Source organism: Sardina pilchardus, chromosome 10, assembly GCF_963854185.1.
Source record: "Sardina pilchardus chromosome 10, fSarPil1.1, whole genome shotgun sequence".
NCBI classification, from domain to species: domain Eukaryota; kingdom Metazoa; phylum Chordata; class Actinopteri; order Clupeiformes; family Clupeidae; genus Sardina; species Sardina pilchardus.
The window spans coordinates 10907963-10925837 of NC_085003.1; the positions used below are offsets into that span (position 1 = coordinate 10907963).

General features: G+C 47.2%; 1 protein-coding gene across 1 annotated transcript in view; it reads right to left on the reverse strand.

The window, feature by feature from the left end:
• The window catches only part of necab2 (N-terminal EF-hand calcium binding protein 2), an 80154-nt gene that overhangs the window by 57690 nt on the left and 4589 nt on the right, over positions 1–17875 (reverse strand). Inside the window, exon 2 of the mRNA XM_062548186.1 lies at positions 16468–16492. Coding sequence (XP_062404170.1) covers positions 16468–16492 — 25 coding nt within the window. The remainder of the gene's footprint in view (positions 1–16467; positions 16493–17875) is intronic.

Consider the following 17875-nt stretch of genomic DNA (forward strand, 5'->3'; position numbering starts at 1 on the left):
TAGGCTTCCCGTAAATCTAATTGGCAGAGAGGCGGAATCAGAAGCAAATCACATTAGAGCCATGCATCTTCCTGATGACACACGGGAGCGCTCCTGTGCCACTGCCCCTGCCAGTCACCAAATCAATTAATGCATATTAAAGCAAATCTCATTACGCTGCTATTCACTCATGCATACACTGGGACCCTTTGACACTGAATAGCAAAGCTGTGGCAGGCAGGCAGGCAGACAGACTGAGCGCAGTGTAACGGATGTATGGGGTGTCGAGGCGCCCTCCTAATCCGCGCAGACGAGGGCTGACGGGAGTGGAAGCTGCAATCACCTTTAGAATGGGGGCAGAGAAAGAGAGACATGATGCGTGTCCTCCTCGGCCCCACCCAACCAATCAGGTCTGCATACAAGTGCTGGAAACAACAATCCATCAGACCTCTTTCTTCCAGCGCCTTGTTGACTTTCTCTCTCTGTCTGTCTCTCTCTCTCTCTCTCTCTCTCTCTGTCTCTCTCTCTCTCTCTCTCTCTCTCTCTCTATCTCTCTCTCTCTCTATCTCTCCAGTGGCAGAGTGAAATGAGAGCTGATTATCTGGGGGGTGTGATGCAGCGCGGCGTGAGATCACTGTCAGTGTGTGTGTGTTGGGGGGGGGGGGGGGGGGGGGGGGAGTAGCCTAATCAACCTTTAAGGAGAGATCCGCTTTATTAGGATCTTTCATTGTATGCAGGCGTGGTGTGTGTGTGTGTGTGTGCGTGTGTGTGTCAGGGTGGCGGGGAGTGTCAGTGAATACCACCATGATTATACTCATTTACTCTAATTCAGCTTCAGCTAAGTGAATCGGAATGAAAAGCGGGTGGACAGACCTTTGTGTGTCTGTATCCCCCCCCCCCCCCCCCCACACACACACACACACACTGTGTTTGAATAGGGACACAAACTATAGTGTGTAGAATGTGTGAAAAGCACACAATGAGAGAGCATGTTTGGTGTCTGAATCACCTGTAATGGTGTGGATATGGTCCAATAACTCTTGCATGGGTAACGAGACTCTTGTTTGTTTAGTGTGCTACTGGCAGAGGCATCGTTCGGTCAAAACCGCCATTAAATATGCTTTCAGTAGAGATGCTGACTCAAGAAGAAACAGGGAGGGGGGTGTAGAGGAGACAAGAAGCAGAGGAGGCAAGGGATAAGAGATCAAAGCACAGGCAAAGAAGTGTGGAAAGAACGACAGACAGACTACTACTGAGGGACGTAAAGAAGAGGAAGAAGAGAAGAGAGGGAGAATATACAGAGACGGATAAGCAAGAATAGGAAATGACAGGAAGAAGAAGAGGTGATAAAAAGAGGAAAAGAACTGCAGCCATTAAGGACACACACACAGTGGTGTTAGCAATTTAGCAAGTATGGCCCGATTTATTCCAACAGAGGATTAGGTTCTCTCAGTTAATTTCCCTTCGGGTGGTTTTAGTGAATAGGTGAAAATCCCCTTGGTGCTCATGGTGGAGGCACAGCAATATGTCCATGGATCAACAGACAGCTGATGTTTGTTCAGCATAGAGAGCACAAAACAACCAAATTGGTCTTTCCATATTATCTCTGGACAGACATCAAGTCAAGACAGAAGAGCCTAGGAGGAGAAAAAGCGAGAGTAAGAGAGAGAAATGGAGAGAGAGAGAGAAAGCAGAGACCAGAGAGAGAGTGGAAAAGAGCAATAAAAGACGGACAGAAAAAGTGATGAAAGGTTAGCTTGCTTAATTGATAGAAGCCTGACAAAAATGAAGAGGAACGACGCGGTGAATCAGAGCCAGGCGAAGCTCCCGGGAGACGGGCGCATTAGTGACGAAGGCGGGATCTGACCTGAGATTGGATTTTCATTTGATTAAAGCTCTCCACCATCTGGAGACGGGGCGCAATCATATGGAGATGATCGGAACGCCATGGAAACAACCGAGAAAAGGTTCATGCCCTCGCGCCAGGGTGCCGCTACGCTGTAACCAAGGGTAACAGGGCACGGGGAAGATTGCGAGGGCAGATGTGATAATGGCCCTAACCTTGGAGGATCCGTTCTTCTGACGACCCTCCAAGCCAATATTGCCGCCCTAATAACATGTTCTCCTCAAAACGGGATTGATGTGTGCAATCACCACAGCAGGAGTCTTGGAGGTGCTCACTGACGGAGGAGATATGTCAATGCATCAAGGCACATTATCTCCCCATATGAGGCTGGAGTGTGCACACGGATGAAAGCCACGGAGACAGTGTGTCCTGCATGGTTGACCCAAGAGAGCTTATTTCCTGAGCTTTCACTGACCTCAGATGGATATGGATGAGGGGGGGGGATGAGGCAGCTATGCAGTAAAATTCGGCTTTGGCCATCTCTCTCTCTTTCTCTCTCTATCCCTCGCTCTCACTTTCTCTCTCTCTATACCCGACTTCTTTCTCCCTCTCTCCAACTCTCTCTCCCTCATTTGCTCACTCTCCACCAGAAATTGCAACTTTTTTTTCCCGGTGTCCCTATGTCCCTGTGATGGCACAAAAACAGCATGTGGGGGGAGCGTTGGCTGAAGGTCATGAAAAGCTGCAGGAAAAGACTTTGCAGGGAACAGAAACTTTATGCAACGTGTGGATGAAAAAGCTGCTCCCAGCTGGGACGGCTTTCCCCACCGGCAGATGGCCACGGAAAGTGTGAGGAGCACTTTTGTGCTTGTTTTCAAAGCTTGCCTTCCAGAGAGACAAACGCACACAGGCACACACACACACACACACACACACACACACACGACGCACACACACACACACGAACACAGACTTTGATAACATCTAACGATACACATTCACACCCACCCACAGCCAGGCAAAGCTATACGGAGATCCACTAATTAACTGACACCTAAATGTCATTTGGACAGAGGCCCTGGCGAGCTCTTGATTACAGCACAACGTCCACTCCACACACACACACACGCACGCACGGCTCTCAAAACGACACCCTCGCCACCCCTCCTGATCAGCAGGGGCCCAGAAAGCCCCTCCGCCCAGTAATAACATTCCTTTTCACTAGGTATCTCTCCTGTCAATCTAAAGCCCTGCTATACAATCCCCAGAGCACCGAGAAAAAAAAACGTGTTTTTTTCTTTTTTGTCTCAGCGAGGCTCGGAAAAGGCAGGCATTCAATCAACGATTTTTTTCTTTCTCTCCCTCCCTTTTCTCTTTAGCTTTTGGATCGCTCTCTTGTTGTGAATACTGGTAATCCTACCTCTTTTATCTGCTGAGGAGATAGGCAATGCACAGTGCCAGGGAACTGGCGACAGATTTCCCTAAAGTGAGAATGTGATAAGAGTGGTGTTAAAGAGATCTGCGTCTACTGAGCTGCAGTGAAGATGGGACAGCCTGACTTCACACACACACACACAAGTCTTTTCCAAAGGTGTTTCGCTTTTCACGGGTACGTTTGGAGGCGCGTTCCTAAGCTGCGCACCATGTTTCTACTGCATAGAGCTGTTTCTCTCGATGATTAACAAAGGTCATAGCTGCTGTGTGTGTGTGTGTGTGTGTGTGTGTGTTTGTGTGGGGTTATGGGCGAGAGAGAGAGAGAGAGAGTGTGTGTGTGTGTGTGTGTAGAGTGTGCTTGAGCAGTAAAGGTCATGCCAGTGTTTCAGCCTCAATAATTCACACTCTTACTCCCAATGTGATGCAACAGATTCGTTTTTTTTTGCCAATTTAGTGGATTCTTAAAGAACTGCAGAAGTGTCAAATCAGGAAGCATATGGTTGTCTCAGCATGCAGACAACACATGTATTTATACACACACACACACATATGTTCCAGAATTAATAGAAGATCTATTGCCTGACTGACACCAGACCACTTCTCAAATCTCAAATCAAGTTTGAGAGCGAGTGTGGGAAGTCGTCATTGACTTACGACTTCCAGGGAGTATAACGAGTAGTGAAATTAAACTTAATTTGGTGCACTGAACTCTTACCAAATCATTTTCAGAAGTGCAGCAAACACATCGTGTAAACAACGGTTTTAAATGCAGTTGTTCTACAGTTGCAGAACCCTGTCACCATCAACAAAGCCATTGGTTGTGTTGAATGCACTGCTCTATCTGTCATCATATAAAGCCCGCCCCATGCTGGATAAACGATTGCGATTGGATCCTGGGTTTTTGTTTATTCCGAAATGGCATCAATGGGATCCTCTCCTGATGGACCTTCAGAGCAAATTCAAATGTGCTAACAGGTTCATCTGGGTTCACACAGGGTAGTAGACCTATGTACTGTAATATAGCTACTTATCATCTACATAAGAATATGGGAAAACTATGCAGGTTTGGCGATTTCATCGCCGGTTTCGCTTTCCGTTTTCACTCGTTTTATGCTTGCAGATTTCTCTGCATAGCTTCCCCTACAGCTTTAGCGTGTATATTTTACAAAACTCCTCAATCGGTCAATCTGACTTTTCATGAGCATGACTGCGAGGCAGGAGACTTTCTGTTAGGAAGTGCCAGTGGCACAAAACTTGCATGCATGTTTTTTTCCCGCTCAGAGGCGCTAGGGGGAAGCGAGACAGCTGTCATTCAACCCGAAATAAGTCAAATAACCATTCCAATGACTCTGAAGCTGATTAGTCTTCTTGCATAGTTCACCTTTAAAGAAATCCACCTTTCAGGTGCACTTTCAGGTTTGAAGCAAAATACATTATTGTTAGCAAAGGACAGCTATGTGTACTGTTGAGCATGCTTTCACAATGTAGCATACTGTGTGGGATCTCAGGGTGTGAGAGCTCCATGAGATCTGACCTCTGACCTCCATGCTGTTATCATCAGGCTGAAACTGGTGAGGAGACAGTTTGGTGCATCTATGGGCTGAATTTGTCTTAGTGCTTCCAAAAACAGCGTATTTGGCATGCCTGGGACTTGGACAGTAACTACTGGCATCTCAAGATGGTGTCCCTACTGTTCAGCTTTGCTTCCGTCCAAGCACACACACAATTACAGTATGTGGGGAATCGTGATCCCAGCTTCCTGCTATCTAACTATGGCTAGGATCGAGAAAGTGCGTGGGTTTGGCGGTCTCTGCCCAATCTTTCCCCAATAAGCCTGCCCAGCCAATGGCAGTTCTGCCAGCCAGTCCACTGGCATGGCATTCTGGTGCCGCGATGCCAGCCCGGAGAGGAAACTGGCACAGCGGGAATGGCAGGGGAGGCGGAGTTCAGCCCAAACCTGCCACGCCATCTCTCACACAGCACGTCTGCCACAGGAGTGGCGTTATCTTATCAGCGGGCACCCCGCTCCAATGTCCACGGCTAACCCCCTGCGGCGTGCAATCACCTCTGATCAGTCCACTCTCTCCACACAGCGGGTCAGTTACACCAGCTGGACACCTGCGGGCACAGCAGAGAAGAGCGGGCAAGAGCGGGCAAGAACGGGCATCCTCTGTCAAGCCTCCAGGTGGAGGAACGAGGCCAGGCTTCTGTTGCTGCAAAGCAACCAGCGCTGGGTCCTCCTCAAGGGCTTTTAAGATACAGAATCGTGTTCTCTCTAGGCCTGGATCATATTACAGCCTCTTCTTCTACACACATCGCAAGGCAGGCAGGGCAGTGTAAAATGCCCCAGGAGATAAGAAAACTCATTTAGTTCTGCTAAAAAATGACTGGCCTGAAGCAGGATCTTGCGGAGTGGTTCGGAGGGGGCAGGGGTTGACTTTATCTCAAAGACAAAATTGATAAAAACATTAACCACACATTTCAGATCACAGGTGTCCTGCGTGGCGTGCACACAATCTGTCTCCTTGCTGGCAGAGCGATCATTATTTCAAACAATCGCAAGTCATTGTTAAATAAATGTATCACAGATGTTAACGAACAGGATAGAATACCTACCCAAAACCGCGAACATTAACGGCAGGTGAGCAGCCGTCTGAATAGAGCTCAGCCGTTGACGGCGATGCCGGAGGACAGGTGAGCGGGGGTGTCGTCGACAGACAGCGGGTCTCAGCGGGCCTCTCCGCGCCAGATGCGCGCGTGGCGGGGCCCGGAGAACCGATGCGCCTGTCGGCTCGCGCACCTGTCAGCCGCTCGTCTGCTACCAGCTCTTAGCGCCTCGTGTGGCGGCCCGGTGCGTACGTAAGCGACTCGCCGTCGTTCTCCCGAGGACAAGCCAGCCAGCTGATGATGACAGCAGATGCTCTGGAGAAAGAGGTCGGCGCTGTCTGACGAATGACAGCTGCAGTGGGTCCCCACAACCACTCAGCACAAAGAGCTTCTCAGTATGCTAGCAAGGTGTCACATGTGATAGACCATTCAGCTTGTACTACAGCGATATCAGTAGAGCTAGCGACTGAACACCCATCAGTGCAAGAGACATCAGACTAATATCATAAAGAGCTGAATCTGGATGCCATAATAATACATCTTCTATATCACATGATATTAAAGGGATAGTTCGGGTTTTAAGACACGAAGTTATATGGGTTCCCTGTCAGCAACATTGTGCATCAGCACTGACTTACCCCCCGACAGCGTCCTGTGAGCCGAGATCCAGCCGGTTTTTGATCGTTTTTGATGTCGGACTATTTTCTTCAGCAGGTTTCTGGGGTCACGAAAGTAAAGTGTTTTTCTTCTCAAAACCATATGCGTTCAACAGAGTGATATATTTGCACCACAAAAACGTTGTCCAGCTGTCAGTAGCGCGCAGTGATAGGAATCACGAAAAATAAGTAAGTGATAACGAGGTTTGAATTTTTCCTGGACAACGTTTTTGTGGTGCAAATATATCACTCTTTTGAACGCATATGGTTTTGAGAAGAAAAACACTTTACTTTCGTGACCCCAGAAACTTGCCGGACTACTTTCTTCAGCATCAAAAACCGGCTGGATCTCGGCTCACAGGACGCTGTTGCGGGGTAAGTCAGTGCTGATGCACAACGTTGCTGACGGGGAACCCATATAACTTCGTGTCTTAAAACGCGAACTATCCCTTTAAGTGAAGAGAACTGTCACATCTCGAACTGGTTGTTTGCACTGTATCCATGAAAAAAAAATGCTGCTCCACCAGAGATCAGAGAATCTGCAGGAACAAATAAGCTCTGCTTTGACATCTTAGGTGTAGAGATGAAGAGGACCGGGGTGGGATACATATTTGCCCTCTGTTGGTATGTGGTCTCAGACCTGGGGAGCAAATCTGACTTCTAAGAGAGAACATTTTTTTGCACCTCAAAAAGTAGAAGGAAAAAAAAACCACTTCAAAGGCCCCATAACTGTAGAACCTTTGATCCTAAAATCTGTCAGGCTACAAGACAGCGTGGAAAAGCCTGAGATACTGCAGCCTTGTGAGGGAATGTGTATAGTTAGGAGAACTGGACAGGCACTGGGGATATGAAGTACATCTACAGATACCTCTTATGCATCAGCATTCTGTGATAAGTATATGCAATCTGTGGACGGCTCCTTAAAAGAAAGAGAGACTTGGTGATGTCCAGTGCTTATCAAAATGAAAAGATACGAAAACAGAACAGCAAAACTCACGCAAACCCAACCCCAAACCCAAACTCTGCTTGCCAGTTAGCTGTCTTTTAAAGGCTCATATATCAGCCCGCAGACAGCGTGTCTCTTTGGCTTGCATGTCTACTCTCCTCCTTGCCTACCCCCCCCCACACACACACACACACACATACACACAGCACAGTGAGTGGGCCGACTGGTCAAAGAGCATCTCTCTCAGGGGCCCGCCGTAATGGAGGGCTATCAGCTGATCTGAACGAAGACGAGAGGAAGACAAGATTCCCTTTCATCCTTCTCCCAGAGTCCCGCAGGCTGGCCTGGACCCGCACGTTAAAGCGGAAGACAATACGGGCTGATTTTTTGAAGGCACAAACAGGCAGACGTGCGTCTGATGAAGTGCAATTGCAGGTCGGACACTGATGCTTTGGCTCGATGCCGTAGTGCTATCCTTTGGATCTGACAGGAAAAACACAAGCAGGCGAGCGCTGGAGACAAAGCAGCTGCCCACAGCCCTGCAGCTTTCACAAGCGCTCTCCTCTTCCGCCGCTCGCCGCTGCTGCACACAGCTTATCACCAAGTCAAACATGTGTGTTTACCTACCCTGTTTAAAGCCTTGATTGAGCAAACAGAGAGAAGTACAACAGCACCCACCTCAAGATCCCCCTTTCATTGCATTCGCATGCTAGCGCCAAAAAAAACAAAAACATATTTTTCCTAATTTCCTTTTCTCTATTTTAATACACTTGGCCAAACCTAGTTAAAACTGGATTTAGAGCGAGCGAGAACAAAAGAGCGGGGAGAAAGGCAGTAAATATTAAAAGGGAGCGGAGGACCCAAATCTCTTTGCCTCAGGCCCAGCTATGTTTTAATTAGCCAGGGACCCCTGGGATGGGACAGAGTAACTGGAAGGAACCTAAGGGTGCCAAAAGCAGTTTCAGGCGCTTAAAACAGAGTCCCCTGCTGCCTTCTGATGTTTTCTTCCCTGATATACTTTCTTCTGCTCCAGATGAAATATAACAGAGTAGTTTCAACAGCAAGAAGGTTCTGGTCTGTGGTCTATATTTTTCACCATAAAAGCATTCAGATTTATGTTTTGCCAGAACATGTACTGTATATTATGGTGCCTTGTGGGGAATGCTTCCATGCTTGATGGGAAAAGCTTCGAAGTTTATGAGGAAAAATGTTTTGTGAAAATAACTAGGGTGAATACGTTTTGCATAACTTTGGATCACAGACAAAGGTTAGAACTAATGGCCGAGAGACGTTATGCGTGAGACGTCAAACCGCTGACCGAGATGCCACACTCCCTGTGTTGACCATTAGTTCAGAGACCTTCGTAAGTAAGCGTGAAGTTTGCAAAAAAAAAAACAGTTCTAATGAGAGAAGGCCCTCTCACTGAGCCCTCCATGCATTCTTCCATTTTAATTGGACTATTTCCAGCTGATTCTCCAGGCTCCCTTCTTCTGACTGTGATTCTCCTGGTAGAGTCCTGAGCTACTGTACGCTCACCCCACCTAACAAGGCCAGATCAGGGCGTCTCAGTCCAATCTCTGTCCACGCTGCCTGATACTGACTTCACACACTGGTGGGACAAGAGGGGGCCCAAGTGACCAACGCAGAGGCCCAGTCCAGAGATCAGGGACATCTCCGCTGGCTCTAACATGTGTTTCTGACCAGACACACGTGGGGATGTGGGGGTCAGAGCAGGGTGAGGCATTAAGCGAAACACATCTGACCGGCTCGCATCACCCAGTCCACGCGCTCACACCTTAAACAAACCGCGATGCCCCGACAACACCGGGACCGCTCCTGCGAGACTTCACACATGAGCGAGCGACGGCAAATCGCTAGGGAGGGCGCTGGTGTTTAGCGGCGCTCCGCAGCCGTCTGTCTGGTGAGCGTGACTAATTACTGCCCGCGTCGCCCTGGGCACACACGCCCTCTCTCACCCCTGCGCTGCCTCCTGAGCCGACGCTGGACTCCTTCTGTGCAGATGGACTCGGCTGGACCACAACATAATTTCTGCCATCAACACTCAAGGGATGGACTTACAACCCAGCTCAGACATCTGGGTATTTCTGCCCCTTTTTAACAACCACTGGCACTTATTCTGAATTAATGAGCTGGCCCTTTGATGGCAGGCCATTGGAAATCTGGGACACATTTATAATGTAGGTGAACAACACAGCAGAAAAGGCCCTGTGCTGTTTGCCTCCAGTGGTTATTCCTGCAGGCTTTCAGAGACCATTGCCTTGGAAAGGCAGTCCTCTCAACGCCCTTCAGTACAAATGCCAACACTAGCTTGCCAATTTAGAGTAAACAGACATCCCTAAATGCCTGTTGTCTTCCCAGCAAAGTGAATGACAACAATTACCCCCCAAAACTAATGAGTCAGAAACCTGCCGAGCATCAAAAATAGCAATTAAACCTCCTAACACGAGGGCCAACAGACAGAGGCAGTCTTTAACCGTGCCTCAAGTCTTTGACACTGTACACACACAAGTGTGACAGAGGCAGGTGTTTATGTCGGGGTTGGGCTAGATTACATGCTGGTGTAGTAATAAAATGAAGCTAAATAAAGTGAACTTTGCAACCCTCCTAGTCCTTTGTATTTGTGCAGGGCATTTTGTGTGTGTGTGTGTGTGTGTGTGTGTGTTAGGCTGGGTGAACCCTGAATTTGAATTTCGCCCGGCAGCTCAGGCTGGAAACCAGCAGATCTATTTTCGCTGTTTACTGCCAGAACCTTTGGCTCCAATCGGAAACTGCCATACTCTAGTCCTGGCACGCTATTGGCCGGTGACGCGCCGAAAACGAAACTTAAGCGATGCAAAGTGCAGTAGAAACAAAGCGCAGCCTCGCCAGACAAATGTTCAATCTTAAAAGATTGAGTTTAGTATGGTGAAAACCAGACTATGTGTGTGTGTGTGTGTGTGTGTGTGTGTGTGAATGTTAAGTGAGATCATTTCTATCTATGTGTACCTGTCAGCCGGTCAGCATGGAACTGCTTTCAGATGGCCTGTCAGTAAGAATGTCCTTTCCTGACACAGCCGGCGGAATAAAGAATTGACATCTCTCATTTTAGCAGAATGTCAAAAATGGCAGCCGAAAAGAAGTGAATAATACATAACCCTGTTCAGACCTGGATAGGCAAGAGAGATACGGAGAGAGAGGAATCTGGAGAGACAGGTAGAATGAGAGAGAGAGAGAGGGGGGGACAGCTCTACACTATCATGCTTCAGTAACTTGTATATTGTGCAGTCATCCCCTTGATTTGGAGCCATTGCATGGAGTGTCCAAAACACTTCTTGGACAGTTAAGAGGACAGGACAGGAGGACAGGATCACAGGTGGGGACTGGTACAGGTGTGTAAGAGCCACTTTTCAGAACCATTGAGGGAACTGGAAGTGGGCAAAGGAAATCGTGAAGCTCTCTGACTCACTGCAAGTTTCGACGCTGTTGAAAGTATAACAATTGATTACAGAACCCCTGCAAACCTAATAAATCTGACTCCGCTTAATATGAACGGCTAGGATTAGTTATCGCCGTCGTAGAAGCTAATGAACTGAGGCTGCAAGCAACAGAAGAACTATTCTGGCTATTGTGTTGTATTGTGGTGGACACTGATCATTTCAATACTACGTTTGTGAACCCTGAACCCTCTGTGGCTTTGATAAGTTGTTTAGTGCCCACATGAACATAGCAGTCCGGGTCAGCACTCTGACGTAGCCTCTGACCAACTTTCAGACAAGGATCATTAGTTGTGTTCTTAGGAACCGCCTGAATTAACGGCCGAGGAGGCCTGTGTACTGTACACTGTCCCTAGAGATAACGAGTCTATTAAGGTGCTGATGGGAGGCATTCTCATAAACTGTATTGTGGGTTGGCCTATATCAGCCTACCACAGATAGAAATCAAAGTGAACCTTTTCCACATTAAATGCAGTTAGATTTATTAGGTTTACAAGGGTTCTATAATCAATGGTTACATTGTCAACAGCCGCGCGGAGAGCTTCACGATTTCCTTCGACCACTTCCAGTTCTCTCATTGACTATGAAAAGTGGTTCTTACAGCTGTATAAAGGCACAGACAGCAGAACACAGGCGGAATGAGACAACACCTGTATGGCCAGAAGTGAGCCATCTTACTGGAGGAAACAGCTTATTTGTCCTCTTTTGCTGTCAGTGCATCTTACAAAGAATGGGCACTACATTCTGGCTATGTACCTATGCTATTGTAGGAAAAGGCTCTCAGAATAAATGTGTCTCCTTTAAAAGAAAAATAGGCATCCTGCTGGCCAGAGTTTGTGTTAGAATAGTGACTAACGGTTCTTCTAAGAGCGTATACAGACTCTGGAGGCAGACGCATGTTTCTCTGAGAGACAGAGAACAACAGAAGCCTCAGTCCTCGGGAGAATAGCAAGTTAAAGGGGTCAAATGCATCCTGCGCTTTCAGAGGGGTCACCGAGAGGACGCTTCTCTCAGATCTGTCAGGTGCACAAAGGGGTGAAACTGACGCAGTCTCTTGCAGATTTCACTCTTCAGTTCACTACTGCACACTCACGGTCTCATTCCATTTACTGTAGTCTCTCACTTGCACTCGTTCCCAAACCACCTCTTGGTCCACCTCTTATTTTTCTCTGGCTTTCTTTTCCTCACTCATTCCTTGACTGTCGTCACTGTCTTCCTCCTCCTTCTCCTCCTCACCCCCCCCTCCTCCTCCTCCACCACCCAACCCCCCGCCCCCCGCCCCCCCCCCCCCCCCCCCGCTCCTTCTGCAGTCAGGAAATGAGAGGGGCTTTTTCTGGCTCGGCTGCAGCAAACTCTCTGCAGTCTCTCTGGAAGCCAACAGCCACTGCAGTCAGTCTGCCCGCGCGCCGCCCCGTGCCGTGCCGCGCCACCCCAGCCCCGCTGACTTCCAGCAATGCCAACGTCCCGCGAGGCAGACGCTCTCCAAACCACTCCGAAAAAGCAGCACGCCAACGACTCCGTCTTCGACGCGCCCCCACCCTGACAATGCCCGACGTCGAAAGTGGATCTGACACGGTGCATGGGGCATGGTTATTCCTGTACTTTTCCCCCCCACTCTCGTTTGACTGTGCTTAATAAATGATAAGGTCTTAGGCAGGGCCTACTGTTGCATGATGGGAAAGTGTGGGAGTCAGCATCTTTTTTACTTCATGTCATCCAGCATAAATGTGAGCAGCTTTTGACTGTTGGCTGAGGCTGAGTATTGAATACTGAAATTAAGAGAGAGAGTGAGAGAGAGGAGAGAGGGATAGATAGAAACAGAGTGAGAGCGAGAGAGTGAAGGAGAGACATAGCGAGAGAGAGAGAGAAACACAAGAAACCCATAGAGAGGGATATTTGCATTTAACAGTCTTATCCAAAAACGAGGATTATCTGTTCCAGTAAAACCTAAGCATGGCAATTGGGTACTGTAAACAAGTCGGCAGGCTCTATCTTGCTAACACTCTCTCTCTTTCTCTCCTTCTGTTTATTTCTCTCTCTCTCTCTCCTTCTCTCTATTTTCTCTCTCCCTTCTTTCCAGTCTCCCTTACTCTTTCCAAATTTGGCATCTGTCTTTGTTAGCGTTTTCACACTTACACTGCATGTTCTCTCTCACTTTATCTTTTTTTCTCTTAGCACTCTCCGTCTCTAGCCAGAGCAGGAAACTTACTGAGACCAGGCTCCCAGTCTAATGAGCACTAGAGGTGGGCCGCATCTTGGCCGGACCTGGCCCAGCACCTGCTGGTCGTCTATGTAGCCACAGTAAATGGCTCTGAAGAGAGGGAGAGGAGAAAGAGAGGAGAGGAGCGCAAAGTACAGTGCTGCACTCACGACTCAAAGTGGGAGAATGAAGCCAATTAAATTTCCATTACCGCCCACGTGTCTGTAATTACCGCTACTTCTCTCTCTTTCTCTATCTATCGCTCTTTCTCACTCTCCATTTTCCTCTCTCCATTTATCTTTGTCTTTCCATTTACCTCTCCTTCTCTCTCTCTCTCCCTCTCTTCAATTCTCTATTTCTTTCCTTTTCTGTCCATTTCTCTCTTTCTCTTTGCACCTCCCTCTTCATCCCTCTCTCTCTCTCTTCTCTTACAAGGGCACAGCACTGATCCATTTAATATTTGAAGAGGTGCGTGCAGAGATGTGGATGTTTGGGCGCGTTCGGCAGGGCAGGGTTGCGGCGGGGCCCTGTCTGTCCTCTCGGGGGCCTCCAGATTGATGGGGTCGGGAGGCTTAATCAGCGGCTGGCCGTGCTCTCGTGTCTGGAGCACAGCTGATAAAAGCTTCGGGGGCCAGAGAGGCATGTCATTTCAGCTATAAAGCCCACCCTAATGACCACCAGCCCCCCGAAACACACACACACACACACACACACAGTCATATATAACCCTAGTACTACCATGGCCATCAACCTAATGAGCCCCATTTGTTTACACAACAGGTGCCAATATGAATTGGAGGGGGGAGGTGCAAAGCCAATGGCGAGTACCAGCCTATATGTTATTCTCTACATACATGCCTCCCATTTCGACGTGACTGCACACAATTGCCTTTCTTTTTGTCCTTGTGGGGGCTAGAATGTTTAACATGGACGGGCTTATCTCTTCCAGAGCTGCACTGAAATGAAATAGCTGAATTGAAACCGGGCCATTGTTGTGAAAGAGGGGGGGCTGGGGGGGTTGATTGAATCGCAGTGAGTCGGTGCCAGAGCTTGGCATCAGGCTACATCTCCCCCAATACGGCTCCACCTCCACCATCACCACCACCACCGCCATCGCTCCAATCTCCCACCCCACCACCATCAGCGCCACCACCCCCTCGCTCAACATCTCGCTCTCTCATTACTGAAGTCATACAGTCACTCCCCAGAGAAAGAGAGAGAACGAGAGAGAGAGAGAGAGAGAGAGAGAGCAGTGTTTAAAAATAAACTGTGCTAGCTGTGTACACTGAATAACAAGGCTTCTCTTTAACAAGGTTGGGTTGGGGAAGAGGGCTTTCTGTTGTTTTTTCTTCAGCAATTTGTTTTCTTTCAAAAACACTTTCAAGACACACGGACAGCCTCTAGGCTAGATACCTTTCACAAAACAGTGATTACTGAAATAAAATGTGTTTTTCTTTGAAATCCAAAACCCAAATAAATCCCCCTCAAAACTAATATTTGCAAGATTTAGTGCAGAAGCAAGATTTAGTGCAGAAGCCCAACATGAAGTGCCCTGAATGCTTTGAGTTTGTGTTTTCAGCGCTGCAATCCAGGCAATTTATTCTGAATTCATTTAAAACGTTATCAACTATAGCGTATGATAATGTAATGTGAAAAATCTACAGAAAGTTAACCCTCTCCCTTCACACTTTCAAACACATTCACGCCCACAGAGACACGTAGGAAAACATGCACACACACACACACACACACACACACACACACACACTTAATACAAGCAATATGGCCATTTGGCAGCAATATAAAGTGGTGTGTTTCCAGTAGGTTTCTTGGTAGTTTTTTTCTCCTGTTGAAAAGCCTCAGATATGGCACCAGAACAGACGAGAGCCTGAGGGAATCAAAGAGTGGCTGGGCTGACGGCACACACATACACACTGCAGAGTTAAGCAAGCACACACAACACACACACACACACACACACACACACACACACATACACACACATATGTGGCGCTCGGCTCCACACAGCTCTGTGTATTAACCACTGAGCAACCGTTATCGCACATACAACAAAAACACAGCTACCTCCGACCAAACAAACACTGCCCAGCATCACACAGGCTGCCACACTCTCAAAACAAGACGGCACAACATTTTCTGCATAGGCGCTTGAAAAAGTAAGAAAACACGTAAATAGGACCTTTCCCTCCCACAATAAAAGCTCCGTCTGGGTTTAGGAGAGAACTCCATTGGGGAGTTATTTGATTTTGAACTGATGGCTAGGGGGAGCTGTCCAGTGCTGAAATCTGAAAAACGGACAAAATGACAGCACAAGCAATCCACTTCAGACTTAAACTGAGAAGTTGAATGGTGAAGGGCTTCTCAATGGCTCTAAACCCAACACAGAGTGTGCAAAATCAAAGTTTTAGCTTAGCAGCTAAGCTATGATAGAGTTAATAGACTCATGCGGGTGACGTGAAAAAGCAAAGTAACATTAAAAGCTCAACTAAGAAAAGGTTGCTTTCAACATGGTTCAGAGAGGCAGAAATGGTACTCTGAATACTGATTCTGTTGCTTCTGAATGTTTCTCCAGTTGATGCATTTAACCACAATCTGGATTACACCTACATTGAACAGGCGGAATATTTTCACCACAAAATAGACAAAATGCACTGTTTTCATACATATGCCAGAAAACCTAATCAATCACTTTTCACACCTCCTCCCATATTTTTTGCACAGTACTGTCACCTTTTCCTCGACCTTCCCATGGATGCATATGCATGAGTATGAAAAGCACAGCTTGCCTGATGGCTCTCCGGTGCCCAGCAAAATGTGCTTTCACTCACTTGCTGTCTGTTCGAGCATTAACGACGCCATATTTTAAGGAGCAAATAAAGCATGACACAGGCACTAATGTTTTACTACATTTGCTCCAGAGGGTGTTGGTTGGTTGGTTGGTTAATTAAGCAAACACGTGAATTAGTCTTCAATATTTCATTAATTAATCAAAATGCAAAATGCACTCAACAGTCACAGAGTGTATTGCCATCCCTCAAGTGTTTGGCATAATGGTGTGCATGTTGTATGAATGGCAAATGTTCTGGTAAATGGGAACTGTGGTGTCTTTCTTCATTCTACCCACATAATCTACAGTAGCTGTGAGATACCATCTAGTTCTAGTACACAAACAACACTATGGCAACATTATGCTTCACATGCATTGGCTGATGAGGAGAGACTACAAACGGTGAAGGCAGAATGACCCTGCAAGGTAGACACAAACAAGAGAGGGAGTCACTCACCATCCTTATCCGCTCGCCGGAAAATCTGAAACAACAAACAGCACACACACATTCATCAGCAAATAGCACCCATCAGCACATACTGTAGCACTGGGGGTAAGGCCTACAAGCATCACACGCCACTGATAGTAACAATCATGGTAAATAATAGTGCTATTATCATTGACGACAACTCATTTCACAAACATTCAGTCAGGGTCAGATGCAATTTTAAGATTCAATGGAGCACGTCTTGTTCTCTGTATTAAACAGAAACAAAGGAGATGATTTTTTTTTGCCCCCTCCTGGTATTATTTCGCATGGGTTGGTGAACGATTGAGACGCTCCAAGAGTAATTCACAAAAGAAAGCTGATTACACTGTCCTCTCACATGTGAAATAGAGCACTTACAACTGGCAGGTAGAGAGAGAGAGAGAGAGAGAGAGAGAGAGAGAGAGAGAGAGAGAGAGAGAGAGAGAGACAGAGGTGGGGGGAAGGCTACGGCTATTGATCCATAATGTCTGGGAAAGCGCTGTAGAGAGGACTAGGCTCAGTCGAATACCTCATCAATTAGAGGGGCTGACCCTCCACCTCTGCTCCTTAGTGGAGAGGGTCGCCTGAGACCCAGTAAGCATGCAGCTCTAGCACCATTAGAGTATGTGTGCACTGGTTATGTGGTTATGTGCCAGAGGGCTTCTGTGCTACTGTGAGCCTATGGAATGTCATGTTAAGTTAAATATATATGAGGAGCTCAAAACACTATAAATCCATGACAACATTGAAAAGTCATGCTATTTAATTGTGTATTTCATGTAATATCAATAAAAAAGCAGTTGTTTTGTTTTGATTGAGTGAAGATAAATCAACTAAACATAGCCCATTGCAGTTACACTGACTGACTGACTGACTACTTGGAAAACAACATTTTAAAAAATGATTTATGATTCATATATATATATATATATATATATATACATATATATATATTCATATAAAATGCAAACCTGTTTACAGAGTGAAAACCTGTGGGTTCTGAGTACATAGAGCGTGCCTGAATCTGTAAATACAGTTTAAACGACCCTGAAATAGCCTCGGGTCATCCCTGTGAAAAAGCATCTCGGGTGGACTAGAATGGTCTGAGGATGCTGCATTCAGTGAATGGCTGGAAAAAGACAGTCATAATGCTGCCATCCAGCTGAATTCCAGCAGACACCTGAGTGGATGCTGGAAGTATCGGCGGAAAGGCAGAGGGAGAGAGAGAGAGAGAGAGAGAAAGACAGAGAGAGAGAGAGAATCAGGAGGAGTGGTGTGTGTGGACAGTGAAAAGGCAGCGGGAGGATGACCAGAGAGCACTGAGGGGATGAAAGGGCCGCTCCTTTCAGACTGTCGCCGTAGATGACCGATGCGCTGGTGGCAATTCTCCACCGCT